Below are 27,604 nucleotides of genomic sequence, written 5' to 3'. Positions count from 1 at the left end.
GCTGCTGATGGGATGAGGGATCCCCCAAGGGGTGACACCAGCTCTGCCACCCTTCACCAAGAGCCTGGCTGTGTCACAGCCAGACCTGTGGAACCTGCAGCACTGCTCACAGCATTTGCTGAACACCTCAGAAGTCCCTTGGCCATGGTGACAGGACTGCTCCCTGCAGCAAAACCTGCCCCAGCTTTTCATCCAGAGGATGGAAAGTGGCTCCTCTTGATGGAGCCAGTGGTGCTGTGGGAACACGGACAGCCAAAAATTCGGGGAGAATCTGCAAAACCTCATCCAACACCACCTCATGCACTGCTTCCCACCACCTCTCAGCTCAGCAGCAGCTTGCTCTGCTTGGTGCTGGCTTTGAGGAGGGTGAGGAGGGACCTGGTGGTGCTGGAGGAAGCAGGGACACCTGGAGCCACCAGCTGGGTGCTGGCTGCAGACCAGATGTTTGCCTTCCCCTCCAGCACCCAGTCCCAGCACAGCTGGGAGAGTGACTGCAGGACTCCAGTGATGAGCAGTGCCAGAGTGGCTTCCCTCCCCATGGGAAATGTGGCCAAGAGCCAGCCTGAAGTGACTGAAGGGCTGGAAATTGCCTGCTGGAAATGTGGATGTTACAATGAGTGCAGGGGAGCAGCTGCATGCTCATGCACACTTGTTGGCACATTACAGGCTCTGAGCTGACTCTGAAACACTGTCTGGGAGAGGAAAGCACTTATTGCACTTCTATTTCCTCTCCCAGCTGGGAACCAACTCAGCTTCTCCCCTCCTGCTCTATGTTCATCCCTCCCAGCAGTGGCAGCACAGAAAAATCCCAAGGCTGGAGAAGAGCTCCAGGAACATCTCATCCCAGACTGTGCTTCTCTATCCTTGAAAGATGCTCATCAAATCTCTCCCTAAGAACCCCCAGCAATGGGGAATCCACCACCTTCCCAGGGTGGGCAGCTGGCCAGAATTCCTCCCAGTGGCAAAGCCAGGGTGGTCTGGGCACCACGCAGGGACCCTCAAATGTCTTGCAGTGTGTGCACTTGGGGACAGAGCTTGGCACTCTCATGACAGCTTGATTTGCTCCATGCTTGGCCTGTGAGCACAGTCCACATCCTTTTTGCATGAATCACTCCCCACTGCTGCTGTCAACCTTGAGCCCAACAGAGAAACCTTGTTGTTTTTTTTCCCTTGGTTGTTTCTAGCCAAGCGGTGACTCAGCTGTCAGAGGTGAATAACTCTTCATGCTTTGTCTGAACACTCATTAACCATCCAGAGCCATAAAAAGCAATTTTTCCATAGCTCTCCCTCCACAAGGCTAGATTTCAAAGCAAGAGGGCTGACCTGAGATACAGTGGGAAATTAATAAAGGTGCTCAATAGATCTGCAGAGCATAGAAACCTTATATGGTTCTGGGTCAAATGACAGAGGGTTTTATCAGCAGTGATTGAGGGTCTGGGCAGAATAGAGAGGCAGATCCTACCCACAGCACATAGCAAAACCTACAGTCACTGCATGGAAATCATTAACAACAAAAATCTGCTAGCTCAGGCATTTGTCTGACTCCTACGCCTGCCCTGAGACCTGCTGCTGTTTCATTCTTCTTCTTTTTTTTCATCTTTCTCTGAAATCTCAGCAGCAAGGATTTCCTCATCTTCTTTTGCTGTGGGAATCACACGAATGGTGACTGAGTGATCAGAAGACTCTGAGGATATTTCCTCTCCCAGGCAGGTTTGTGCTTTGTGGGATGTGACAGATGATCTCTGGTGTACTGGTGATTTTGGTGGGGTTGGGCTGACACTGGAAGCCTGTAATAAAAAGTTAAAAAAGAGGCAAAAGCAACCTTAGCAGATCCTTGCCCACAACTCCTAACATGGCAAAGCTGGGCAGGAGTTCTGTGGCTCCCCCCCAGGATCTGCATTGGGATGTCAGTGTGATGCCAGAGATGCTCCCTGCAAGAGGAGCTGCTGGATTACACCCTGCATGTCTTGGGAACCACAGAGAGGAGCACAGCAGAGCTTTCTCACATCTGCACTAGCCCCTGTTTTGCTCCTGAAGCTTCTGCAGGGGCTGATCTTGGCCAAACCCAGCACCAGTGCTGCTGTGAGGGAGCAGCCCCAGGCTGCCCTGTCTGCCTTGCCTGCCCCATGGATGTGCCATGGAGAGGGATGTTAGCAGGGCCCTGCTCACCCACGAGTGGGGTTAGTTCCCAATACATGCACCCTTCAGCAGCTGGGCTTGTTTCCACTCATTCTGAGCCCTCAGTGCCACTGCTCAGTGCTGCTGTTAACTGGTTATGGATTAATGTTGAACACCACATTGTCTGAAGCCTCTCATGCCTCTGAAGGGCTGCAGAAATGCAGCTATGCTTGGCATCAGCCTGGTGTTTACCCAGCCTCAAGGCCACTGCTCTCCCTACCACCTCCTCTTCCCTCTCTCTCTGCACATCCAGATGTGATAAGCGTGCCTGGTTCCGTGCTGAGAATAGTAACAATGTCTGCATGGAGACAAAACTTCCTTTACAAGTTTAGTTGAGACTGTTGGAAGAAATGAAGGGGGAAAAAAGAGGGCAGGGCCATTTTGCTTTTTGGCTGCTCATGACAGAAAGCAAGGGGGTTCGTGTAGAGGATGGCATCACCTGCTGCAGGGACCTCTGCCCCAACAGCTGGGGAAAGCTTTGGAACATCAGCTGGGCTGTGGGTGCTGGGTATCCCTGCCAGTACATTGATTTGTTATCAGGGGCTCTGTCTCTGCAGGACAGAAGAGACATTCATTCCTCTGTGGCTATAGCCTAGCTGGAAATTAGACTCAGGCTTAGCCCAGGTAGGCAAAAATTTAATGTATGTCCCTTTTGTATAGCAAAACAAACCCTGTGGGACACTGGCATCCCCCCAATGGCCTGTGCAAGATGCTGGTCGCCCCTTTCTGTCTGCCCAGGCTCTGACAGACCCCACATCCTGAGCTCAGTCCTTTGAGGCACCTGAACCACTGCAAGGCTGGTGGGGAGAGCACATCTGGCATCTCAGGAAGGCAAGGCGAGTTTCCCGTGCTGACCTGAGCCTCCTGCATGGCCCTGAGCTCCCGCAGCCTCCAGCGCAGCCGCCCCATTGCCCCCTTGCCCCCCGTCCTGCCCGTGGCAGCCAGGGCAGCCCGGAACAGCTTGGGCGTGTCAGCTTTTGGGGGGATGATCAGCGGATCTCCGGCACCTCCTTTCTCATCTTTGGGTTTGTTGTTGCTTTTCAGCATTTTCCTAGGAAAGGGAGAGATGGAACATGTTCTATCAGCAGAGAAACCAAGCGTTAAAAGGTCAATGATCTTTATGCGTCTTAGGGAGGGCAGAATAACAAATCTAAGCAATGCTAAAAGCCGAAACGGATTTTTTCACGGATTTTTAAAGAAGGCACTTTGGCCACGTTCGTTCCCCGTATCCACCCACTCGCAGAGGCGGATTTTGGCAGCGGCGAGAGCCGGGTGCCCTCTGCCGAGGGACAGCAGCTGCAGCCGGGAGCGGAGCCGCGGCCGGGAGCGGGAGCACAGCGCCTGCAGAGGAGCCTTCCAGGGCTGCACACACACAGAAAACTCCCCTGACACTGCCAAGCCCGGGCTCTGCTGTTTTCAAACCCCCCCAGGTTAGAAAGCAGCAGCCCAGCACGCACTTGGCTTTCTTACGCAGCAGCTTCTGAGACTCCGGGTAATGCACCAAGATCTCGTTCAAGTCCTTCTTCTCCAAAATGAAAAGGTTGGCGAAGCCGTGGGCCACCACATTTGCTGTCCTGCGATTTCCCCCTCCTGCTGCCAGCAAGCTGGGAGAGACAATGCAAGACATCAACACCTCTGCTCACAGCTCCTCTACACATCTCCTTTACACATCTCTCTTTCAGGGGACTCAGAGTTTAATTCTCACTCTGATGGAATTTATCATGCACAATTTTAAAAGGATGATAAAGGGAAACCTCGCATGGAGTACTATATAAAAAATTATGTGAGTGTCTGAAGGGTTAAATATTGTGTTTTACACCAGTCTAGTGTCTGCTGGGCTGTGGGGAGGCAGCAGTATTGCTGTGTTACCAACTGGTACAGGGCTTTTCATTCCCATTAAAGGGGTGGATTAATCACAGGGAGACTCTATTTGTGAAACACCTTTTCTGATCAATTTTTCCACTCCTCCATCCATATTCCTGTGTTTACCATCACCAGCTCCCCAGGCAGAAGGAAACACGATGACAAAAACAGCAGGAGAGCTGTAATTTGTGTCTCAGCCGCTGCCCAGTGCTCATGGCTCTCAGTCACAAAGATTAATTGGGATGCTGCTGATCCTTCCACCTCCCACCCTCCTCACCCAAAGCCCACAAGCTGCATTTTCCCAGCTCTCTGGAAAACCTTCACTCACCTGATCTCCCCAAAGACAGACCCAGCTTTCAGAGTCACCAGCACGGATTTGCCGTCGGGTCCCCCCAGCACCTGCACTTGTCCCGCCTGGATGATGTACATCTCACGGCCTATCTCTCCCTGCAGGGAACAGGGCAGCTGGGTGGGATGCCCAGGAACAGAGACTCCTCATGGATACCCTAAGCACCATCTTGCTGGAAACCCCCATGACCATACTGCCCTCTCCAAGCTCCCAAAACTGCTCACTCCTGAGCATCCTCATCTCAGCATCCCAAAGACCCAACAAGCTCTTCTGCTGATCAGAGCTGCAGCAGAAGAGGTCAGTCCTTTTACAAGACCAGATGTGACCAGCTGGATGTTTTTGCTCCCTGTGAGGTGAATCACCAGGAGGATGGGCCAGGGCTGCCTTTCCCTGGTGCCCTGCACAGCCTGGCTGTGGCTCCCCAGCATCTCGTTTTACCTTCTTGCACACGTAGTCGTTGGGCAGGTAGACCACAGACCTGAGCCTCTTCAGCATGTCGAAGATCATCTGTCTGTCACAGCCCTGAGCCCAAACACAGCCAAAAGATGCCAGCATTAGTCTGTGCTGGTGTGGCAGGCTGTGCCAGCAGGCTGTGCTGCAGGGGTACCTGGAAAAGGGCCACTTTGCTCACGATGTTGTAGTTCACGTCGATGGCGATGTCCAGCCTCATCTTGTCTGGCAGCTGCACCAGCAGCTCTGATTCATCTGTGAGACAAAGTAGAAAAGTGGCTGCTTCCAACACTTGATTTGAGAGCGTGTCCTTCATGTGGCAGTGGGAAAGCAGCCCATGTCCTGGTGACAGGGGGCGGGACCCAGCTCACACAGAAGGGTCTCCTCCAGCCTCTGCCCACTCAGAAACCTGCAGGTCTAAACCTGAAGTGTGATAGGAAATCACCCTTTGCATTATCCCTGCCCTGATGGCTCTCCTAAACAGACCACCGAGCCCAAGTCAGCATTTTTCTTGTCCAGGAGGGTGGGCACAGAAGTTCTGTACTGACTTGCTGGTAGCAAAGCTGGTGGCTTTGCTGCTGGACACACTCTGGCCAGTGAGTGACAGTCACTATCCTCTCTCCAGGGCATGTGGGGTGCTGGACTCAATGTGCTGTGAGTGATGCCAAGTCACCTAAATGCTGTGACCCAGTGGCAGTCTGTAAACTGTACAGGTGGGCAAACAAACTCCTATAGTGAAGAGCAAAATAAGCCACCCTCCACCCCCAAACTGTAGTGCTATTTGACAGTGACCTTTCAGCTCTGCAGAGCAACCACAGTGAAACAGAAGATTGAAGCAGTCACCCCTGGAGTGGCTGGATCTCACCTAGCATGCCCTGAGAGTGCCACGTGTACTCGTACCACGTCTTCACCCGGTTCTGAACAGGTCTGGGGATCTTGTAGAAGTTCATGTATTTAATGGTGCTGTCCATGCAGCTCCTATAGTAAGTTTGTCCTGCAGTAGCAGCACCAACCACATCTCTCATCTAAATGGAAGATGTGGAGGAAAACTTTAAGTTGCTTAAAAGTCACTTATCCATCAGCAGGTTAAGCATGCAAGGCAAACCCCAACAGCATCTGCCAAATCCTTTTTGTCTTTCACCAATGCTGAGCAAGCATTCCCATGGGGAAAACAAACCCAGAGAAGCAAACCTGGGATCAAACCCACCAAAACCACCCCCACTGAGGCTGTAAATCCCCCCTGACCAACTCACCTGCCCTATCATGACAGAGAAAGCAAAGACTCCTGTGAAGTAGTTCAGCAGCTGGAAGACAATCTCAAAGAGGGTCTTGGGGTCTGGCAGGCCCCCAATGGTGATGAGGGTTTTCACTGCCCAGTAATAACAGCGGATGTAGCTGGGAGAGAAGAGGAAGAGGAAGAGGAAGAGGAAGAGGAAGAGGAAAAGAGAAGAGGCATTTTTGTTTCACTCTTCAGCACCAAGCTCACAGCCTCTGGCCATGGCAATCCAGAGCCTGCTGAGAATAATTATTGTTGACAAAGACAAAAAACTGAAGGGCTTCAGACTCCCCATCACACCTGCAGGTGCTTCTGGAGATGCTACAAAAGCAAGAGAACCAATGGTCCCTCCAGGAACCTCCACTTGGGAGGCTCAGCTGCTCTGGTTACTCCTGTTTTCTGCTCCTTACAGATCTGCCATAAACCAGCAACATTTTCCCTTTTAGATATCATATATGACATATGATTTAGATAATCACTTTCAGATAACATTTTTTCAGCAACATTCACACTTTTATAAATCATCAGGGGGAAAAAACGAGTTTGTGAGCAAATTATTGGCATGAGATTTAGGAGAAGCCAAGTGAATTCCTGATTCCCTGGTGCTATGTGAGACCCTGGCTCATACCTGTTTCCTTCCCCATCATAGACCCAGGTGGTGGAGCCCAGTCCTTCGTAGGCTGAGGCCCAGTAGTAGAGGCAGGAGTTGACATGCAGGCTGTACAGCAGGTAGGCAGTGGTCCGAATCACCCTGCAGAAAAAAACAGGAGAGCAGAAGGGAGATGATGTCTGCTTTGAACTGGTGGTGAACAGGTCCTGCCAATGCAGGAATCACAGAGCATCTCAACCCTGCTGCTGCCTCCTGCAGCTCCAGAAGTGCCAGACAAAGCAGTTCATCTGCTGCTGGCTCTCCTTCACTGCCAGCACCCCTGTCCCCCTGGCTTGGAGAGAGGTGATCCTGCCCATGCAGGCTTTGGGACCCTGACCCACCATATCAGCCAGCCCAGGCACAGCAGGGAAATAAATCAGGGACCCAGAACAAGTGCAGAATGCCTCCCCAGAGGCAAACAGCAATTCCATGCTCCCTCCTTCCCCCATGCCCCTCACCTGTAGATGTATGCCTTGGTCAGGATGGCCTCCAGGCGGTTGTTGAACTCAAAGAAAGCCATGTACTGGGAGGAGAAGGAGAGCTGCATGTTCCAGGCTCCCTGCTGGGAGAGTCACCTCCCCATAAACCCCCCCTGCCCCTTATTTCCCTGCTGCAGCCCCTCTGCAGCATGGATTTGTCTCCATCCATAGCTGCCCTTCCAAACGTGAGTAGTTCAGGATTGAAATGAAGTGTTTGACCAACAGCCTTGCAAAGCCTTTGGGACAAAACTTCTCTCCATTTTATAATCCTCCTGTCATCATCAATGAGCATGACAAGCCATAGCTCACCCCAGCCAGCACAGGGCTCATCCATGCTCAGTGCAGCTGCTGCTCTGCCTGATTTTGTGAGCTCTGACTCACCTTCAGACAGCGAGGGAAGCGCAGGAGGGGGTTGACACCCACTTTGAAGTAGAAGAAATCCAGGGGCAGGAGGCACAGCACATCCATCTGAAATCCACACAGGGAGAAACCTCTGTGGGGACCTGCAGGAGCACTGGGGTGGGGCTGCAACCAGCAGGGTAGATGAGAGATTCAGATGAATGAAAAAAATTCTGACAAACCTTGAAGCGTTGTGATCGCATGTAGTTCTCTTTCATGGCCTTCTTGTCAGTCTGGTGGGGAACAGGAAGGAAAGAGAGAGAGAAATACTGATTATTGCTTAGAGAAAGGAAAGCTAGGGCCAGCATGGTCATGCCTGGCTTTCCTCCTCTACACCACACCAGGGAAGATGCTCCTTTGTGCCTGGAAAGGCAGAGAAGTCCTGGCTGTGTGCCACCTTCCCATCCTACCTTGGGACATCCTGTGTTGATTTTGCATCCCAGGAAAAGCACACCACAGTGCCAGCACCACAGAAATCAGAGAAACACAGAAACTGCCTGTCTGAGCATCTGCATGGCCACAGGAAAGCTGTACCCTCAAGGTGTGATTTTTCACAGCCTGTTTAATTGAATATGGAAATGAAATCAAAGGCTTCCCTTATCTCAGGCATGTGATTTGTGTGTTCAGATTGCAATTGCTAATGCATCCTGCCTGGCGTGCTCCTGAAAATCAACTCAGAGTTTGTTACACCCATGCCCAACGTTGGCAGCACACAGCTGTGCCAGGGCACCTCACCAGGGGCAGAACCACCCCATGGAGCAGCACCCTGCAGGAATCCCCACCCAGGAACAGGGACCACAGTGTTTCTGGATAGGGTGGTGTGGATTTTACAGGAAAAATGTTTGGCAGACAAAAAGACTGCTGGCTTATCCAGTCCATGTCAGGAGACATGCTCGTGGTCTCTGAGGGTGGGCAGGTGGCCATGGCCATGGTGAGAGAGCCTCAGAGCTCAGCTTAAGGCCAGCAGCACCTGTGTCCCTCAGGGGATGGGAGGTCCCCCAGCTGTCCCCAGTGCGGGGTGCAGTGCCCTGCCACTCACGATGATGTCTCCCCCCTGCACGAACTGCAGCCGGGTCTGAAAGAGGAGGATGTCCAGCAGGTAAATGAGGTCACACAGGTAGTCCACCAGCAGCCAGTAGTGGATGTTTGCTGCAGTCTGGTAGGGGAAAGCCCAGCGGACAGGGATCAGCCAGCAGTTCCAGTTCCAGGCCATGACAACGAAGAACAGCCACAGCACATACATCAGATCTGCACAGGGAACAGCAGCACTGTGAGCTGGGCACACAGCCCTCCCCTGTGAATCCTCTGCACACAGGAACAGCAGCACCATCAGCAGGCACACAGCCCTCCCCTGTGAAATCTCTACACAGAGGGATTTCCATCCCCTGACCTCCCTCAGCACAACAGGAAAATCTGCAGGAAGTCTCAGTGTTCATTTGCAGCCAGGCTCTAGCACAGAGTGAACACCCCTGCTCACAACTTTATCAGAAAGCTTCTTCTAACTTTGCTCATTCAGCTGTATTTGCTTTTGCTCTGTTCCCACAACCCCAACTTGACTGTTTTTCCCCTCCAGCCATGCTGAACTAGTGGCCAGCTGCCTGAGCCCAGAGGCTTCCAAAGGACTGAGGAATAGGAGACTAAGGAAAGAGCTGGGCTTCTGTGGGGTGGCCACAAGGCAGTGGAATCTTCTTTTGTGATTTTAATTTTTTGGGAGGGTATCTATACCACAGGGAAAGCAGAAAGCCCAGTCATGTTCCTGACACCCACAGTTGGAAGTATTTAGGAAAGCCTATGCCTTGCAGAGGAATTTGAAATTCTGTGCTTTAGTGAAAAATAAGCTGCTTCTTTCTTAGTTCTCCCCTCCTCACCCTCTCTCCCCCATCCCAGCTTGCCCCCAGCCCAGGCTGGAGGCTCCATCACTCACTGGTGAGGGGGTCGATGCTGCTGGGGAACTTGTAGCTTTTCAGTCGGTCCAGCCAGGGCCGGTGCTTGAATGTGCAGCACAGCATCTCACAGTAATGGTCATCCCCCGAGGGTCTGTCCCCCTCCAGCTCCCCTCCTGGGGCAGGCAGAGGTGCTGCTGCAGGTGCTGGCTTGGTGGGAGCTGGGAGAGGACACACAGTTATTTCAAAGGGCAGAAAAATCTTCTTACTGCAGTTTTTTTGTTTTGTTTTAAGGTCTTTAAACTGCTAATAAAAGAGCTGCCTCACAGAAAACACAGTCTGGATGGGGACCTGGCAGGAAAACACTCCCAGCCCCACCTGAACTCACATGGCACAGGGCTCTCCTCATCTGAGGTGACATCAGAGTCAATCAGCTTCTCCTTCACCTTCTCAGTCCTCTCTTTGAAGAGCCTCACCAGCTCCTGCAGCCGGCTGTTGATGGTGGTGCTGCTCAGGCTGGTGGCTGAGCCCATGCGCTCGGGCAGCCTGCAGGGACACCAGCAGCTTTTCAGGAGGGAGGAAAGCCCCAGGGCAGGTGCAGGGGATCATAAAACCTGCAATGGTTTGGGTTAGGAGGGACCTTAAAGCTCATCTCATTCCAACCTCTCTGCCCAGGCAGGGACACCTTCCATTAGACCAAGCTCCAAGCCAACCTGGCCCAGCCACGACCCATTCTTTAACCTACAGCACCTGAATTAGGATTCACCTGTGTTAATTTGGGTATTGTGTAGTGACAAGAGCACAAAGTGGAATGGCTCCCTCTCCCTTTGGTCACTTCTGGGATCTTTGCCATTTCCCCCAAGCCCCAGGGTGTGAACCCTGGCTGATCCAGAGCCCCTGGGCCCATCACACACCTTTCCTTCTGCTCCTCATCCCAGCCCAGCACTGGGCTGGGAGATTGCAGCCCATCCTCTGGGAGCCGTCGCTTCCTCCTGCAGGCACAAACACAAACACAGGATCAGCTCAGCTCCTCTCCCTCCTCTTCCTCCCAGCTGTGCCCCGTTCTCTGTTCCTCTTTCTCCTACTAAGATTAGTTTTCCCAAATTTTTGACATTGTCTGGAATAGATGGGAGTGAATCCCCCCTGCTCTTTTCCTGTTAAAACTGTTTTCCCTGAGCACCAGCAAGCCCTTGGCTCTATGTACATGCAGTCACCTGGCCCATTTTGCAGCTTGGCTTGGGTACCTGGCAAAATGCAGCAGGGCAGGCATCATCCAGTGCCAAGCTTCACATGACTGCACTTCAAGAGGCAGGCAAGGAAAGTGCAATGCCAGCAATACCTAAAAGTTGTGTCCTAACACAGCTGGGGGCTCCCTTCGACACGTTTCTCAGATGTCTTCTTACATGTGGGCAAAAAGTGTCAGAAGGCAAGCTGAATATGAGGATAGCAGTCCCAGCAAAAATCTAGACTGGTTTGCAAACCTGCAGCCAAGTCCAGAACTTTAGCTGTGATGAAGAAATTGTCTCCTGCCAGCACAAGTGCTGGTCCCACTGGCCATGGCACAAAATGCCTCAGTGCTGTGTGTGGAGCAGGAGAGAGCAGGGTGCTGAGGGAGCTCATCCTGCCAGCACAAATCTCCCAAAGAAAGCCAAATGCTGTGAGCCCACCACCTTCAGCCTCTCTGGCTCTCAGGTGTGTCCTGCTGGGAGGTGGAGCAGGTGAACAGGACTGATGAACCCTCATTTCCCAAATGCCCAGTGCAGGAGTGGAGGAGCCAGAGGCCACAGGCACTGGAACATGTGGGATGCACAGGATCCCTGCCCATGGCATCAGCCAGAGCATCCTGCACTGTCTGCAGGAGCAGGTTTCCAGGCTCCAGTCAGGTGTGTGGCTCATTTGTAATGAGCCTTTTATGACTCTGTCAAATGTTCACAGGAATCCTTCACAGAGCAATGTAGGAAATAATACTGTGGGCAGTAGAGGGGATTTAGAGATAACTGGGTGTCTGCTCAATGCAGAGCCACATCTTCCTCTGGAATTACCAGCACGACATGAGCATTTTCCTTCTGGTTCACAGCATTTAATTCTCATTCCTTTATGTAGGAGAACAGGAGTCCCTTGCTTTTAAAAACACCCAGTGTTGTTTTGAGGCACTCCCTGGCCAGCAGAAGGGTTCATATGCTCACATGTGTAACTGCAAATATGTTTAATGCTGTCAGTATTTTCACTGCAGGTATTTCACATGAAGCCTTAGGCTGTGCTGTCCCTGTATAAATAGCTGTTCAACAGACTGGACTGTGGACATTTTTGTCATTTTATTGGCTCCTGCAGGAGCTTGTTTACTAAAAGATCCAAACTATTAAGTGAGAATGACTACAGCACCTGGTTTTCAGCACAGAAAAAATTCCCAATTTAGCTTTCATTTTGAATCCTCTGCAAGAGTGAGCCTCAAAAAAACCTAGTGCCACAACAAAAAAAAATCCATCAGCTTCTTCCAATCTAAATTTTAAAGCTCAATTTTAATCCTCCCTCTCTCTAAGCATAGAATCACTGAATGATCTGGGTGGGAAGGGACCTTAAAAGACCATTTAGTCCAGCTCCTGCTATGGACAGGTGCCAGACAGGGACATCTTCCAACTAGACAAGGTAGCTCCAAGCCCCATCCAACCTAACCTTGAACACTTTGAGGCTTCCACCACACCTCTGAAAGCACAAAACCAGAGGGGACATGCTGGAAACCCTTGTACCAAAAATACAAGAAGAAAATTGTTTATTTTTGAGATGAAGGCTCATATCCAGCATAGAGACCCTCTGTGCTCTGAATGTGGAAACACAGACAGGTGCACAACAGACAAATGGGATTTGACCATGGCCTGGGGATCAAGCCCATCTCAAGGAGGACACACAGCCAGGGCTGTCCCTGGCCACAAAACAAAATGTGACCATTTAATTTAAAATGACAAGATGCAAGGCTTTCACCATCTCCTCTGCTGGGGGATGACACCCCCTGCATACACATCCCTGTCCAGGTCTGCTGGCAGTGAGTATCTCCCTATGGCTGCACAGGAGCTGCAGTGAGTGTCTCCCCAGCTGCAGTGCTGCAGTGAGTGTCCCCTGTGGTTGCACAGGAGCTGCAGTGCTGCAGTGTCTCCCCAGCTGCAGTGGGTGTCTCCCCAGTTGCAGTGGGTGTCCCTCCAGTTGCAGTGAGTGTCCTCTGTGGCTGCACAGGAGCTGCAGTGCTGCAGTGTCTCCCAGCTGCAGTGCTGCAGTGAGGGTGTCCCAGCTGCAGTGCTGCAGTGTCTCCCAGCTGCAGTGCTGCAGTGAGGGTGTCCCAGCTGCAGTGCTGCAGTATCTCCCAGCTGCAGTGCTGCAGTGTCTCTCAGCTGCAGTGAGTGTTCCCCCAGCTGCAGTGAGTGTCCCCCAGCTGCAGTGAGTGTTTCTCAGCTGCAGTGCTGCAGTATCTCCCAGCTGCAGTGAGTGTCCCCCAGCTGCATGCTGCAGTGTTTCTCAGCTGCAGTGCTGCAGTGAGTGTCCCCTGTGGCTGTACAGGAGCTGCAGTGCTGCAGTGTCTCCCCAGCTGCAGTGAATATCTCCCCAGCTGCAGTGCTGTAGTGTCTCCCAGCTGCAGCGCTGCAGTGTCTCCCAGCTGCAGTGTCCCCCAGCTGCAGTGCTGCAGTGTCTCCCAGCTGCAGTGAGTGTCCCCTGTGGCTGCACAGGAGCTGCAGTGCTGCAGTGTCTCCCAGCTGCAGTGTCTCCCAGCTGCAGTGAGTGTCCCCTGTGGCTGCACAGGAGCTGCAGTGCTGCAGTGTCTCCCAGCTGCAGTGAGTGTCCCCTGTGGCTGCACAGGAGCTGCAGTGCTGCAGTGTCTCCCAGCTGCAGTGAGTGTCCCCTGTGGCTGCACAGGAGCTGCAGTGCTGCAGTGTTTGCAGCCGCGCCGCAGTCGCACCGCGCTGGCAGAGCCGTACCTGGGGGAGGGCACCGCCAGCAGGTTGGGAGCAGGGAGCACCAGCACAGGGCTGCCATGGATCTCCTCAGCACTGTCCACATCCTTGATCTCCACGGTGGGGCAATTACCTGCTCCGTGGGGAAGGACAATAATGGCAGTGAGGGGGTGCAGGGCCCCTCCTGCAGCCAGGGAGGCTCCCCAGAGCTGCCCCCAGTGCATGGAAGGATTCTCCTTCTCCCTCCATTCCCTTCTTGCCTGGCTCTCCTTTCCCCTAAGCATTTGGAGCACTTCTTTGTTTGTTTTTTTTTTTTGCCCAGTTTTTAACACTAAGAGCTGCCATCTGCTCCCCTTTTGCTTGCCCAGCTTGCAGTGATTGCAGCTACTCCATCTGAGTGTTGGGTTCCCCATGGTTTGGAAAACAATGGAGGCTAGGATTCCCAGCTGCAGGTGCTATGCAGGAACCCAAGTTTTCCAGGAGCAAACCTGGCTCCCAGGGTGTAGAGATTCTCCTGGTTCTTGTGAATGTAGACATATGGATTGTGACACAGATTGTGACACTCTGAACCACACAGTGTTTGCTTTCCATGCAGAACAAGGCACTACTTAATTACCATTTATGGCTTCTTCTTTCTGCAGAGGTAATAACTGCTTCCTGCCACAGGCAAGGTTAGAAGCAGGAAGGTTGAATGTTTATAGTGGGTAAAGAAAGATGCCAGTTGTCCAAAGGAGAAATGCACTGGGGGATACCTTGGCCAGACCCCACAGCTGCTTGGCTGTGAAGTGTGATGTCTTTTCTTAGCTATTTAACAAAATGCAATGAATTTCTGCAGGGTTTCTTCTGTGGGAGGTTTTCACAGATCTGAAAGACCCCATGCACCTCCTCCTTCACACTGATGTGAAGCTAGTGGATCAGAGTGTGACTTGATTAAATACTGAGAAAAAGCCTGTTTGAGTTGCAAAGTTAAAATCCCGTTGCATGTAAGGAAAAGCAGCAGAATTCAGCTTGCTGGTTAAAAACAAAGCAAAGCAAAGCTGCAGAAAAGGCAGAAAGCCATGAACAGCAAATCTCCACCTTCCTCTCTTAGTATGAGCAGGTTGTGCAAATGCTGGAGAGAACTGTGTGTGGTGATATTGCACCCTCTGCCTGCAGGTCCTTCAGGAGAGCTTTCCTGAGCAGCTCTAGACACACAGCATTTGCAAACCCTCTCTAGGCTCAGCTGAAAAGGCACATGGTGATGATGCAGAAGCAGACAAACACGTGGATTTCGTTCCCCAGCCTCTGTGCTGCGACATGAAGCGTGCTTTTATTTTTTCAATTCTTCCCCCCTCCCTGCCCAGAAAGCAACAAAAAAAGCAACTACACCAGGAATCATCCCCCTGTAGCTACGCCAACATGGTCAAAGCCAACATCTCTAATACCTAGTGGGGATTGCTCCTCAGTGCAAAAGTTGGGGTTGACAACTCCAGCCTTTGTTGCGCTGGCAAGGACGGGGGTGCGGGCGGCAGCTCTGTAGCTGGGGACATTGGGGAGCTGCTCTAGAGCCCCCTGGGCAGGAGGGGAGGGGTCCCTGCCAGCCAGGGGCCTGTCATGCACCAGCAGGTCCAGCTCGACGTCCTGGGCCCGCCTGGCCATGCTGCCAGGAGCCTGCAGGGAGCTTCAAGCAAAGGGCAAGGCGTCTGCAGCTGCAATGAAACACAGAGTGGTTGGACAAGGGAGCGCTGCACAGAGGGTTTGGGGCTGCTCACAGGGGTGGCCATCCTACCACCTGCTTTTCATGGCATCGTGGAAGGTTAAGGGTTGGAAGGGCAGAGACATCTCCCATTTGATCTGAGCACTGTATTGAGTAACCTGGAGCAGTGGGAGGTGTCCAAGCTGGCCTTAGGCACAGCCAGGGTTGGGGCATCCACCATCCCCCTGGGCAACACGTTCCAGTATCTCACCACCCTCATTGTGAAGAATTTCTTCCTGATAATCTAGCCTAAATTCCCTCTCTTTCAATTTGTGCCCATCACTCCTTGTCCTGTCACTACAGTTCCTGACAAATCAGCATTTCCTAGCATCATTGCCCCTCTGCAAGGGCTGCATGCAGAGAATCTCAGGAGTGAGGACAAGCCATTCCCTGTGCAGCTTTCTGCTGCCAGTGGAGTTCTGCCAGGATGTGCCTTTGTTCAGTCAGACTGCAGTGGGAGCTCACCACTTAATTTTCATTAGCAACCATTACTTCCTAAAACGTTATATTAAATGTGTTTTATCCCACTGGCTATTTCCCAAATGGAGAAAAGTGGTAGAGAAAATACTTTTTATCCCTGCACATTCTCCAGCTGGAGAAGAAACTCTTATTTCATATCAGGGATTGCTTAATCAACAGGACTAAGCATTGTACATTCAGAGCCAGCTCCAGACAATGACAATATTGCCACTGTGCTGTGCCCACAGGATGTTTTACCCCAGTGAAAAGTCCTGACTGCCCCTGCAGGCTGTCGTGCAGAGAAGTCAGCTGCCTGCTCCTGACAGCAGGAAAGGAGAAGCTCAACTCTCCCCCCAGCAGGCACTGCATCCCCTGCTTCACTCCATCCCCATTTGGCATCACACTGCTACAGGTTGTACCTTCAGCATCAGTCTCAGAAGCTTCAGCTGTCTCCTCTTTCACCTTCAAAATAAAAAAAATAAAAAAAAAAGGCATTTGAAGGAGGAAAAGCCCATTCTGTCAGTAAAACAGCAGACTTTGCAGCTTGACTGGGTGCCCCATATCCCTCCTACTAGCCAGACTCTCAGCTTGTTGTTCAGTGCCTCCTTGGTGGGGTGAAAGGAGCCCTCCCTCCATCCACAGCTGCTTCTGCTGCCCCAGCTTCAGGGATGAGAAATATCCAGTGCCCAGCCTGCTCTCCCAGGGCACTGCACCCCCTGGAGAAGCTCTGAGCCCCCAGCACCTGCAGGGCAGCCAGAGCTCATGGCAGAGCCCAAGCAGGGAGTGATGCTGTACCTGCACAGGAGCACCTTCCAGATTTCTTATCTCAACTTCTTCCAGCTGCTCAACCCTGAGGGGCTCCTCAGCAAGGCAGGCTTCATCCACACCCTCATCAGCAGGGAGACAAGGCAGCTGCAGCAGGGGTCTGCAGGGGAGAGAAAAAATACTGCCAGGTGAGAGGCACATAAATAAAACAGGGCATTGCACGTGGGTAAGCAAAAACTGCAGAGGCATAAAGATCCAGAGAAAATGTTTCTCCTCCTGTGCATAATCATTTCTCATATAATTAAAATGGGCCAAATAAAAAGCTGAAACCTAATTTCCAGGCAAGGCTTTCCCCCAAGCACTATTCAAATCCCACGTTTTCCTGTGCAAGACACCACCAGGACACATAATTCTCATTTTCTTCAGCAGCTAGCACAGATCTGAGCTCCACCATTCTGACAAAGGGGCTCTCAAGACTCATTTTATTGTCTTAATTTAACTTCATAACTGAAATAAAAGCAGCTCAAATGTTGCTCTGTGCATTTATCTCTTGATTTGTTTTTTCATGGCAAGAAATGCAAAGCAGGGATTTGGGATAATGAGAAGAATTTTAAGACAGCTAAATGCAAGAAAATATTTGTTTTGTTATTTTTAATAATTTCCCCCCTTAATATTTGAAACCATACTCCCTTCAAATGTGATCACAAATCTTTCCACCCTTAACTGGAAAATATGTTGGTCTCTCTTTTCCCAATAAACAAACACATTGAAGGATGGAGAAGCATCTCATTTACCCCACAACTGAAGCTCAAGTTTCTACAGTGAAGCTCCAGGAACAGATTTTGATGAAATACAAACATATGGGTTTAACACTGAGTAATCCTGTGTTTTCAGCTTCTTCCTGAAAATCTAGCTACTTTAGAGGAATTAACACAGAATAATATTGTAGTACTAGGTAATAAATCCCTAAATGTTTATCTCATGTGAAACCAGAGCAAACTACTAATCTGAGCAGAAATCTAGACAAATCACCACCTTCCACAGCTGACAAGAACTCGCCTATTTTCTACAACAGAAAAAATGTAAAATTGTACCTACTTGCACGAAGCAGCATTTGCAGACACAACACATAATCCTGCATTTACATTGAGCTCTGTAACACTCAAACCAGCCCCGAGTGCCCTGAATTAATGGGTATTTAAATAGCAAGGAGCATCTCCCGAAGCTGCTGCTCCCGTGAAGGCGCAGGAGGAGCTGCGGCTGCTGAGAGGGAGATGGGGATGGAGACGGAGCCCGTGTCACCAGGAGACACTCGCCTGTCACCAGGAGACACTCGCCTGTCACCAGGGGCCGCGTCAGCAGCGAGCCCTGGGCTGAGCCGGCTTGCCAGAGCATCCCTCCTGCATCCCATCCCTCCTGCATCCCATCCCTCCTGCATCCCATCCCTCCTGCATCCCATCCCTCCCGATCCCATCCCTCCCGATCCCATCCCTCCTGCATCCCATCCCTCCTGCATCCCATCCCTCCCGATCCCATCCCTCCTGCATCCCATCCCTCCTGCATCCCATCCCTCCTGTATCCCATCCCTCCTGCATCCCATCCCTCCTGCATCCCATCCCTCCCGATCCCATCCCTCCTGCATCCCTTCCCTCCTGCATCCCATCCCTCCTGCATCCCATCCCTCCTGCATCCCTTCCCTCCTGCATCCCATCCCTCCTGCATCCCATCCCTCCTGCATCCCATCCCTCCCGATCCCATCCCTCCCGATCCCATCCCTCCCGATCCCATCCCTCCTGCATCCCATCCCTCCCGATCCCATCCCTCCTGCATCCCTTCCCTCCTGCATCCCATCCCTCCTGCATCCCATCCCTCCTGCATCCCATCCCTCCTGCATCCCATCCCTCCTGCATCCCATCCCTCCCGATCCCATCCCTCCTGCATCCCATCCCTCCTGCATCCCTTCCCTCCTGCATCCCATCCCTCCTGTATCCCATCCCTCCCGATCCCATCCCTCCTGCATCCCATCCCTCCTGCATCCCATCCCTCCTGTATCCCTTCCCTCCTGCATCCCATCCCTCCTGTATCCCTTCCCTCCTGTATCCCATCCCTCCCCAGCCCTGCTCTGCCGTGGGTGTTTCAGCCTCTCTGAACGCTTTTGTTCAAACAAAAGCTGCAATCACGCTCGTTTCCGACAAAGCCACAAGGGCAACGGGAGCCACTCACTCCGCGCTCTCCTCCTCTTTCTTATCTTCCTCTTTCCTCTTTTCCTCTTTCTTCTTCTCCTCTTTTTTTCTCTCCTTCTCTTTCTTCTTCTTCTTCTCCTCCTTCTTCCTCTTTTCCTCTTTCTTCCTCGCCTCCTCCTTCCTCTCCTCTTCCTCTTTCTTCCTGTTCTCCTCCCCTTTCTTCCTCTCCTCTTCCTCCTCTTTTTTCCTACCCTCTTCCTCTTTTTTACTCTCCTCCTCCTCCTTTTGCTTCCTCTCCTCTTCCTCTTTTTTCCTGTCCTCCTCTTCCTGTTTTATCCTCTCCTCCTCCTCTTTTATCCTCTCCTCCTCTATCTTTCTGTCCTCTTCCTCCTTTTTCCTGTCCTCTTCCTCTTCCTGCTTCATCTCCTCCTCCTCTTTTTTCCTCTTCTCTTCCTCTCTTCTGTCCTCTTCCTCTTTTTTCCTGTCCTCCTCCTCTATCTTCCTCTCCTCTTCCTCTTTTGTCCTCTCCTCCTCCTCCTCTTCCTCCTCCTTTTTCTTCCTCTTCTCTTCCTCTTTTTTCCTCTCCTCCTCCTCTTTCTTCCTCGCCTCTTCCTCCTTTTCCCTGTCCTCCTCCTCTTGCTTAATTTCCTCCTCCTCTTTCTTCCTCTCCTCTTCCTCTTGCTTCTTCTCTTCCTCCACCTCCTCTTTCTCCTCCTCCTCCTCCTCCTCTTTTTCCTCTTCCCCCTTGGTAGTGTTTGGGGAGCACAAATGCAGTCTGGAAAGGAGAAACTCGTTAGGTAAAATCCACAAAGGAGGTGTGAGCCTCACAGGAAGAGCTCTTAGGAGCTCAGCTCCACCACCAGCTCTGGCAGGGAGGGATGGCCAGGGACAGGCTGGTCCCTGCCATGGCCACCACTGGTGACTGGAGAGCACAGACCTGCCCACCAACAGCATCTCCCTTCTCCTACCTGCTTTCTTCTTCCTGAGGTTCCTCCTGTATGGTGGGAAGGGAATGAGCCTCCAGCTCAGCCTTGTGAGCCCAGGCTGCCATCTCTTTAACAAGCTGGTCATCACTGATCTCTTTCAGGATGGGATGGGTTTCCTCCTGTTCCACAGGGGCTACATGAACTGAAACAGGAATGGGGAAAGGAGGTGATGGAGTGACAGTAGCACATTCTCCAGAGGCTGGGGTGGGGCCAGGGCAGATCCCAGCTTTCCTCTGCTCTCAGCCTGCACAGAGCTGGGCAGCCCTGCTGCCCCTGAGCTGTGCTGCACAGATGCCCTGGGCCCCTTTGCCAGAGGGAGAAAGAGAATTCACCATTTTCTACCAAGCACAGTCAAAACCCCATGAAGGCCTTGAGCAATCTGGTCTAGTGGAAAATGTCTCTGCCCTCAGCAGGGCACTGGAACCTTCAGCTTTAAGGGCCCTTCAGCCCAAACCATTCTGTGATTCCATGAAAGCTATACTCTGCACACAGATGGGTGCTGGCTCCCCAGCACATGCAGCCACCTCCACCAGCAGTGACCTGGCCCATCTCCAGGCCACTTTTGTCTCTCCTTGCAGTCTGGAAGAGCCCAAAGCCTTTCCCCCTGTGAACCCCCAGTGAATTGCTGTCCTAGCACTGCCCAAGGACCTGGCTCTGCATGACCCAGCCCAGAGCCCACATCACAACACTGGAGCACCACGTCCTGTCCACTCTGAGCACTCCCCAGGCAAGGAACATCCCACACCCTTTGCCACTTCCCAGCATCACTGGGGTAAACCCACAGCAGCTCACTGGGGCTGTGGGCCAGCTGCAGAGGGAGGAGTCTGACCCATGATGAGCCCTCTCCATGTCCCATCCTACCACAGGCTCACACCAGAGAAACAGGAGGAGGAAGCACATCTGCTTACTGTAAAACCAGTTTATTTTCAGGTCTGCCTGACAGCAAAACTTACATGTCCAGAGCAAAGCTAATAGGAAACATGCAAATTGAACTACAGGAAGGCAGGAAACCCATAAAGTGTCATATCTGTGGCTTATTTACCCACCCCACAGTGTCCACAATGCCTTTAGCCCATTCCCGCTGGATCTCCATTAGTTAAAGCATGGGACAGCAATCTGGGAAAAGACTTTTAAAGCACACCATGACTTTTAGATACATTATATGAAAATGAGGTAAATACTAAAACTGTGTCCTGGTACAAAGAAGATTCATTATAAACACAGGGGATGGTTCTCAGGGCTGTCTCTGGCTCACAACTCATTGTTACAATTGCCTGGATGGTCCTAAAGAGATGCAACAGTGGGAGATCTTAACCTGGCCTGTCAATACACCAGGGAGCTTATTTAGAATATGGAAAAAGACTTTTTACCAAGGTCTTTAATGACAAGGGGCAACAGTTTTAAACAGAAAGAAGGGACATTCATGTTGGACATAAGGTAAGAATACTGTACTGTGGCTGCCCCATCCCTGGAAGTGTTCAAGGCCAGGTTGGATGGGGCCTGGAGAAGGGCAGTGTCCCTGCCCAGGACAGGGAAGTTGGACCAAATCATCTTCAAAGGTCCCTCACAACCCAAACCAGTCTGCTCTTCCAAGGTCTGTATCCAAAATCTGGGGTGTCAGGGCTCCCAGCCCCTGAGCCCAGAGTGCCTGCACTGGCCATGTCTGCCTGCAACCTCTGGGCTGGAGGCAGCCCCTGGAATCCCCTCCCTGCTGGACATTCCTCCTGCTGCAGTTAGTGCTGCATCCATCAGCTGTGAGCTTCAGGAGGGAGCAGCCATAGCTGGGGGTAAGGAGGGTTTGGGGTAAGTTCTCTTAGAAGAAGAGCCTGGGCAAATGTGTTTAACCATTAACTCCTACCCATTAACCTCACCCACCTGATTTGCTGCTGCAAATCAGAGCCCTTTCCACTTGCTGGGAGAAAACACTCAGTTATGGAAGAAAAGCAACAAGGAGCTGACAAGAGCTTCAAGAGATTTATAATATTACACCTCAGAGGCAGAAGTTGACTCAAAGCTGGAGGTTTCAGCTGGAGGTCTTGGGGGGAATATTCAGATGTTGTGGGGGCACTGAGAGGACCAGGAGTGCTGGGAGACTGCAGCAAGAGGCTTTCTGCCACTGAGGTGTCCTGAGTGATGCTCTTCTACTATCCTGTAAATTACAGCTCCCATCTCATAGACATCATCCTGCAAAACCAGTAGCTCCAATTCCCAGAGCAAAGAGGGAGCCAAGTGGGACAGCCCTGGGACGGGTCCCTGTGCCAGCCTTGGGTCCCCACTGCCCCAGCTGGGAAGGAGCTAGAGACCATTTGCAGATTTCCCTTTGCTTTTCCTCCCCAGCTGTGCTTTCTCCTCAGGCTGGTCTCTTTGGGGTGTGGGAAGGGCTGGTTTGCCACGTCTTCGTTTTCCGTTTGTTTCAGAGGCGCTAAGCCCCTTTGCCCCCTGAAACAAAAGGAGAAGGAAAACATTAATGAGCGTGATGGCAGTTTGGTGCCAGGGCAGATCTCTTGCTTGACCCAATTGTTCCCTTCCTTGGGCAGGTTCAGTGACCTGGAGATGCCTCAAGGCACCAAAGCTGTGCACAAGGCTGTGCTCACCCAGCACACGCTGCAGCATCCCTGGATTTGCCTCTTTCCAGGGTCCATGCCAGCACACAGGCCTCCAGTTTGTACAAACACATGGAGAAATGCCTTCCCCCAGGATTTCCCTCTCTGAGGTTCTGCCAAGGGGCTGTTGGCCTGTGGGATATCCCCAGCAAATCTCTGGGGGTGTGCATTTTCCATGTGCCTCAACAGGTCCCTGCTCCCATTAGTAGCTTCCACAGCCCAAACAGCCACTCCTTCCAAGGGACAGCACAGGGGTGTGTAACCCTGCCCAGACCATCCACAGAGGCAGCTGTGCTCTGCATTTTGTTCAGCATCCCCCAAAGTGGCTGGTGTGGGGAGCCAGCCCCACTGCCTGCAGAGCTGGTGCTTGATCCCCTCCACAGGCACACAGCAGTGGGAACCCTGCAGGTTTTCCCACAGCCATGGAGATTCCATTCTAAAACATCTAATCCCAGTATTTTGTTTTCCTGGGGTACCTTCCTAGACATCTCACACCAGGCTTGGCAAACACACCAAAGGAGGGAAAGAAAGCAGCAGGTTTGAATTCCCTTGTAATTCTTTGATCAAATCCCTCCTGCTCCAGCATAGCTCAGGACAGACCTTGACATCAGCACAAAACCTGGGACCTGAGGATGTGGGATGCTGCACTTGGAGACCCTCAGCCTGAGTTTTACCAAGCCCACACCACAGCTCTGCAACAGCTCCCTCTTCTCAAGTGTCAACAACCTCCCATGGCTTCCCTGGGGGATTCCAGGGGCTCCTGAGCTGGCACCCAGGGCAGAGTAGGGGATAAAAGATGCCAGTGGCCCCTCTTCCCAGTAACCCAAGCCAATAATGAGCTTGGCAGCCAAACCATCATGAAGAAATGGAGCCATCACTTACTTTGTTCCACAGGAGTCGAGGTTGCTGTGGCCACTCCCTGTCAAGAGAAGGGAACTGTGAGACATTGCTCATTTTCAGTAAGCCTTAATTTTTACCCTTAATGCCCGATTTTCAGTAAAGGTGGCCTTTTTACTCTAAATACTCCATTTTTATGGCAAGTTGGATGGCTTGGCCATAGGCACAGGCATCCTCACACTCAATGGAGTGGCAGGAGCAGGTGAGTGAGTTTGCCTGGGGGCCAGGCAAGGAAAGGAGAGCTATGTAAAGCTGCTGCTGCTTCTCCTTAGAGCTGGGACCACACCTGTATGAGATGCCAGAGCCTGCACACCAGCCAGTGCTGCACAGAAAGGCAAGGAAACAGCAAAGAAAGCACATGCTGTGGCATCTCCTGCTGCTTAGAAGCCAAACACTTTCATCAGCTAAGCAGGTCATGGGGACTTGCTCTCTTGACAGAACTTTGTGACACCCAAACCACAGCAGGTCCCAGCACTGATCTAGTGGCATCTGCATGGCAGGGGACACCCTGATCATGTGGTGCTCCAGTGCTCTGTCCCTATCCATCAGACAGCATACCTGTGTGTCCTGCTTCTCCCTGGTCACCGGCTGTGGCATCACCTTCTCCAGCCCCTGGACAAACCAGTTGAACATCCTGGAGACAAGGAACCACTGCTAGAACCAGCACCCAGAGCCCTTCCCCAGCATCAGCCATCCCTCTGGCCACCAGAGCTGGCAGGAGGTGTCACTATGTTACCTGCTGCTGTCCCCAGACAAGGACCGAGGGCTCAGGGCGGTCACCGCCTCCGGCTGCCCCTTCTGTGCCGCTGGGGCGCTCTGGCTGCTCGGAGGGAGGGACTTGGGCTTCGCCTGGGCTTTCGTCTCTTTTGTGCCTGCTCGGGTTTATTCCAAAGGAGGAGGAGGATAGGCCATGGAGCAGTAATAAATTGTTGGGAGGTGGAGCAAGCCGGGAGGGGTCACTCCCTGCCCCGGGGGCTACCCTGGCAGCCTGCCTGGGACAGGACATGGGCAGCTTGGGGGCAGAAGCTAAGTAGGGGCTGAGCCGTGATGGGGGGACCTGTATCCCCATCCCTGGGACCCGTGTCTCCATCCCTGGGACCCGTGTCTCCATCCCTGGACCTGTGTTCCCGCCCCTGGACTGTGTCCCCATCCCGGACCCGTGTCCCCACCCCCGGACCCGTGTCCCCAGCCCTCCCGGCACAGAGGGAATGCTGGCCATGGGGCCCGGGCTCAGCCCAGGGGACAGGGATCGCATCGCTCACCTTGCACCGCGCCTTCGCTCTTCGCCTTCGGCTCTGTCTGCAGAGGGACACACGGACACAGGGACAGAGGGACAGAGGGACGGATGGACGTGGCAAAGCGCTGCCTGCGGCCTCAGGCCACCCCAGGTGCCCTTGCCCCGCCGCAAGAGGACCCACATGCTCAGCCCCGCGCACCACCCGCTGTGCTTCCAGCCACTGAACCCGAACACCAGCGCTGCTGACACCAGCAGGTCAGCCCCACATGAAGGGTCCTCCCTGTATCAGGGTTGAAGAACACCGGGACAGCACCCAGAGGTGTCTTTTTGCTCTGCTGGGGGTTTCCTCCCCTTTGCGGTGTGCAGGAGGATGAAGCCAGGGAGCTCGCCCCATTCTCATCTCCACCCGGTAGCCCCCAGTCTTCCGTGCTCACCTCCGGCTTTTTCATCCCCTCTGGCTGCGGCAGGATCCTCTCGAAGCCCTGTGAGAGCCAGCTGAGCACCCGCTGTCCTGCCCTGCGGGGAGAGGCCGTGTCGGGAGCTCATCCTGCTCTGCCCTCCCGCATCCCCCGAGGCTCGCTGGGCACCCACCACTGCTCCGGGGCATTCTCCTGTTCCCCGTCGGACACATCCTCCTCGGGATCGAAGGGAGTTATCTCTGCAAGGACAGCACTGCTGTGGGCACGGGGAATCTGCGCTGCCGGCAGCTTCAGGTCCCCCATCAGCCAGCGCAAGGGGACAACAGTGCCGGCATCACCAGGGAGGAGGGATGTGGGAGCTGCAGGATGCTGCAAACTACAAACCCCAGCTCTCCTTACCCAGATCGTCGTCCTCATCCCCAAGGTCCTGGACCTCTGTCTGAAAAGCCAAACATATTGTCTGAAATCAGCCCAAGAGAGGGATCATTCCACTGAGCGGGGAGGGAAGCCTGTCCTTTCCCCAGGGATGGATGAAGGCTGAAACCCACGCAGGGCAGTGCTCCCAGTTAGCACCAGGAGAGTGATAAGGAGGAAAAAAAGAAGAAAAGGGCAAAAAAGGGGTAGAAGCTCAATACCCCAAACCTTTTCCCAAATCTGTCTCCTACCTCATCAGCAATGTCGATGCTTGTCTCGAAGCTCTTCCCGAGTGCCTGCAGCCCTGGGGGTAGGGCTGGCTGGGGAATCACCTTCTCCAGCCCATAGGAGAGCCAGGAGAGCACACTACTCCCCACACTGCCAGGGAAGGGTGTGAGTCAAGCTGGGAACGCCATCCCAGGCATCCAGCCCCCAACAAAAAGCAAAATCCCAAGCAAATCATGTTGCACGAAGGGTGCAGGAGCCATACCTGTCAAGCACAGAGCTCGGGTCCTCAGAGACCACAAAGGTCACTTTCTTTTCCGTTTCTTCAATGGCAGCAGGGGAAAATAAGACAAGCTCCTGTCACCACTCTGGCAGCCCCCAGGAGGCCAGGTAGGGGTGGGACAGGCAGGCAAGGGAAATCTGATGTGCACCCTGAGCCAGTGTGGGGCTTACCCTCAGTGCGTGCCTGAGCAGCAACATTTGTGGGGCCACTGGTCTTTCTTGTTGGTGCCTTCAGGGAAAAAGGCAGAAGGTGTCAGAGAATGAGGCACAGGGGACACTGTCCCTGTTCAAAGGTGGTTGCAAACCCCAGGGACTCCCTGTCCTCCTGCTGCTTCCCAGCAGCTCAGAGCAGGAGTGCATCCTGGCCCCCATCCCTCCTGGGGATGCTGTGGAGCACCCTGGGTGCTGCAGTGCTGGGGTGGGCCAGGCACTCTCTCAGAGGCACCAGGCACCTCTCATCATGCTCATACTGTCTCCCTGCTCACCTTGGCAGGCTCCAGCTCCTGCACAGGGGTCTCCTCTGTCACCTGGGGCGCCGGGGGCTGGGGCACCACCCGGTCAATCCAGCCCATCATCCCGCCGGCTGCGGGCAGTGCCGAGGGGTCTCCAGCTGGCAAGAGCCCAGCAGCAGGGGTGCACACTGCCCAGGGGACACCAGCTGTACCAGCTGTTCACACTGTCTCCTGAGCAGCCCAGAAAGGTCCCCGGTGTCCTTCTGTTTCCACGTCCTGCTTGGGAAACATGGCACTGCAGCACAGCCAGAGCAAACCCGGCTCAGCTCCTCATCCCTCACTGCTGTTGTGAGCAAACTAAATGCTCTATTTTATGCTCACCATCTCAGTTAAACTTGCTTTTCCTAAAGGTAGCTCTTCAGTTAGATGTTTTATTTACACAACTTGTTCCAGGAAGCCATTGCAGATAGATCACAGAAGTTGTGATGTTCTGCTCAGGGTCCTCTAACCTCTACTCAGTATTTTTCATTTGAGGGAAGTTGAACAGTAATTTGAACAGAATTTTTTTATGAGAAAGTTTGTGTCCCAACATACACATCCCCTCTTTCTGCCCCTGCAAAACAACTCTGCTCCACTGCCTTTCAGCCACACCCCAGGGATAAGGTGGCTCCTGGGGCAGGTACCTGCTGGGTGCTCTGGCAAGGGCAGCAAAAGCATCCAGCAATGGCTGCTGTGATGTGGATAGGGTAAGTAAAAGGAAGATGTTGCAGAGCAGGGATTCAGCTGTCTGAGCTCTGGCTGCTTGGTCCTTTTGGGTGCCTTCCTTCCCTTCATGAAGCAGCTCCCGACTGGGATGTAGCACCAGTGAGCCAAGTGATACTGGGATCCCATTCTTAGGTACTGAACAAGAGCTGGGGTCTCTCATCCAGCTCAAACCAGGGGTGTCACTTGCTGTTGCTTCTCTGAAGGGCTGCACTCTGTCCAAAATGCCCCTCTAAAGATACCCCAGAGCACCTCAGACAGCCCCCAGGTGATACCTGCAAAGGGCAAAAGAAAGCAGATCCCTGAGCTATTTCCAGCCTGGCCAGGAGACTGCACAGGAGTTTCAATCCCAGTTACAGAAATGATCCCAGTCCCACATGCAGCAGGTAGGGGATGGAAGCTTTGAATTAACCCCTCATGCAGCTTTCAGTCATGCAGGACATCTCCAGTTCCCTTGAGATGGCTCACTGGGGGCTCTCCAAAGCCTGGCTCCTTGAATCTAGGCTGGGGTTTGCAGGATGGGTGGTGTGTCCTCAGCCCTGTGCTTGCCTGCACTTCGGCAAGGCCAGGAGCCAGGTTTGGGTGAGCCCCCAGCTCACCATGGGCAGCTCTCCCAGAGACCCCCACATCCCACAGCTGGACAGAGGGGCTGTAAAATACCTCCCGAGAGGCTTGACAACAGAAAGCAATTAAATTACCTTTATCTCTCACCGGGTAT

The 27,604-nt window shown here is 52.9% G+C and overlaps 1 protein-coding gene across 1 annotated transcript; it reads right to left on the bottom strand.

The window, feature by feature from the left end:
* Window positions 1-292: 292 nt before the first annotated feature.
* On the bottom strand, window positions 293-27,117 carry CNGB1 (cyclic nucleotide gated channel subunit beta 1). Its single transcript, XM_079316307.1, has 34 exons — window positions 26,158-27,117; window positions 25,742-25,901; window positions 25,656-25,710; window positions 25,417-25,543; window positions 25,151-25,190; window positions 24,924-24,990; window positions 24,767-24,848; window positions 24,358-24,394; window positions 23,832-23,967; window positions 23,654-23,729; window positions 23,081-23,117; window positions 19,578-19,737; window positions 19,219-19,384; window positions 18,650-19,077; window positions 16,457-16,586; window positions 15,939-16,123; window positions 14,892-15,127; window positions 13,492-13,600; window positions 10,441-10,518; window positions 9,915-10,072; window positions 9,568-9,747; window positions 8,683-8,891; window positions 7,826-7,876; window positions 7,626-7,712; window positions 7,224-7,288; window positions 6,745-6,867; window positions 6,094-6,235; window positions 5,706-5,865; window positions 4,998-5,095; window positions 4,829-4,912; window positions 4,370-4,488; window positions 3,636-3,782; window positions 3,034-3,229; window positions 293-1,787 (listed from the first exon to the last, which is right to left on the bottom strand). The coding sequence occupies exons 1-34, from the start codon at window positions 26,245-26,247 to the stop codon at window positions 1,575-1,577; spliced, it is 4,431 nt and encodes a 1,476-aa protein (XP_079172433.1). The 5' UTR covers window positions 26,248-27,117; the 3' UTR covers window positions 293-1,574.
* Between the last annotated feature and the right edge of the window lie 487 nt (window positions 27,118-27,604).

This window comes from Erithacus rubecula (genome assembly GCF_903797595.1).
Source record: "Erithacus rubecula genome assembly, chromosome: 12".
NCBI lineage: Eukaryota > Metazoa > Chordata > Aves > Passeriformes > Muscicapidae > Erithacus > Erithacus rubecula.
The sequence above is the reverse complement of the archived record's forward strand: the minus strand, read 5'-3'. Positions and strand labels throughout refer to the sequence as shown.

What these genes read in the sequence shown, in the direction of transcription:
- CNGB1 (XM_079316307.1), bottom strand. Translation starts at nt 26,247, where the DNA reads ATGATGGGCTGGATTGACCGGGTGGTGCCCCAGCCCCCGGCGCCCCAG. An exon ending in GAGCGAAGGCGCGGTGCAAG is followed by an intron (nt 23,968 to 24,357) that starts GTGAGCGATGCG and finishes AAACCCGAGCAG; the next exon opens with GCACAAAAGAGACGAAAGCC. An exon ending in TTGTCTGGGGACAGCAGCAG is followed by an intron (nt 23,730 to 23,831) that starts GTAACATAGTGA and finishes CCTTGTCTCCAG; the next exon opens with GATGTTCAACTGGTTTGTCC.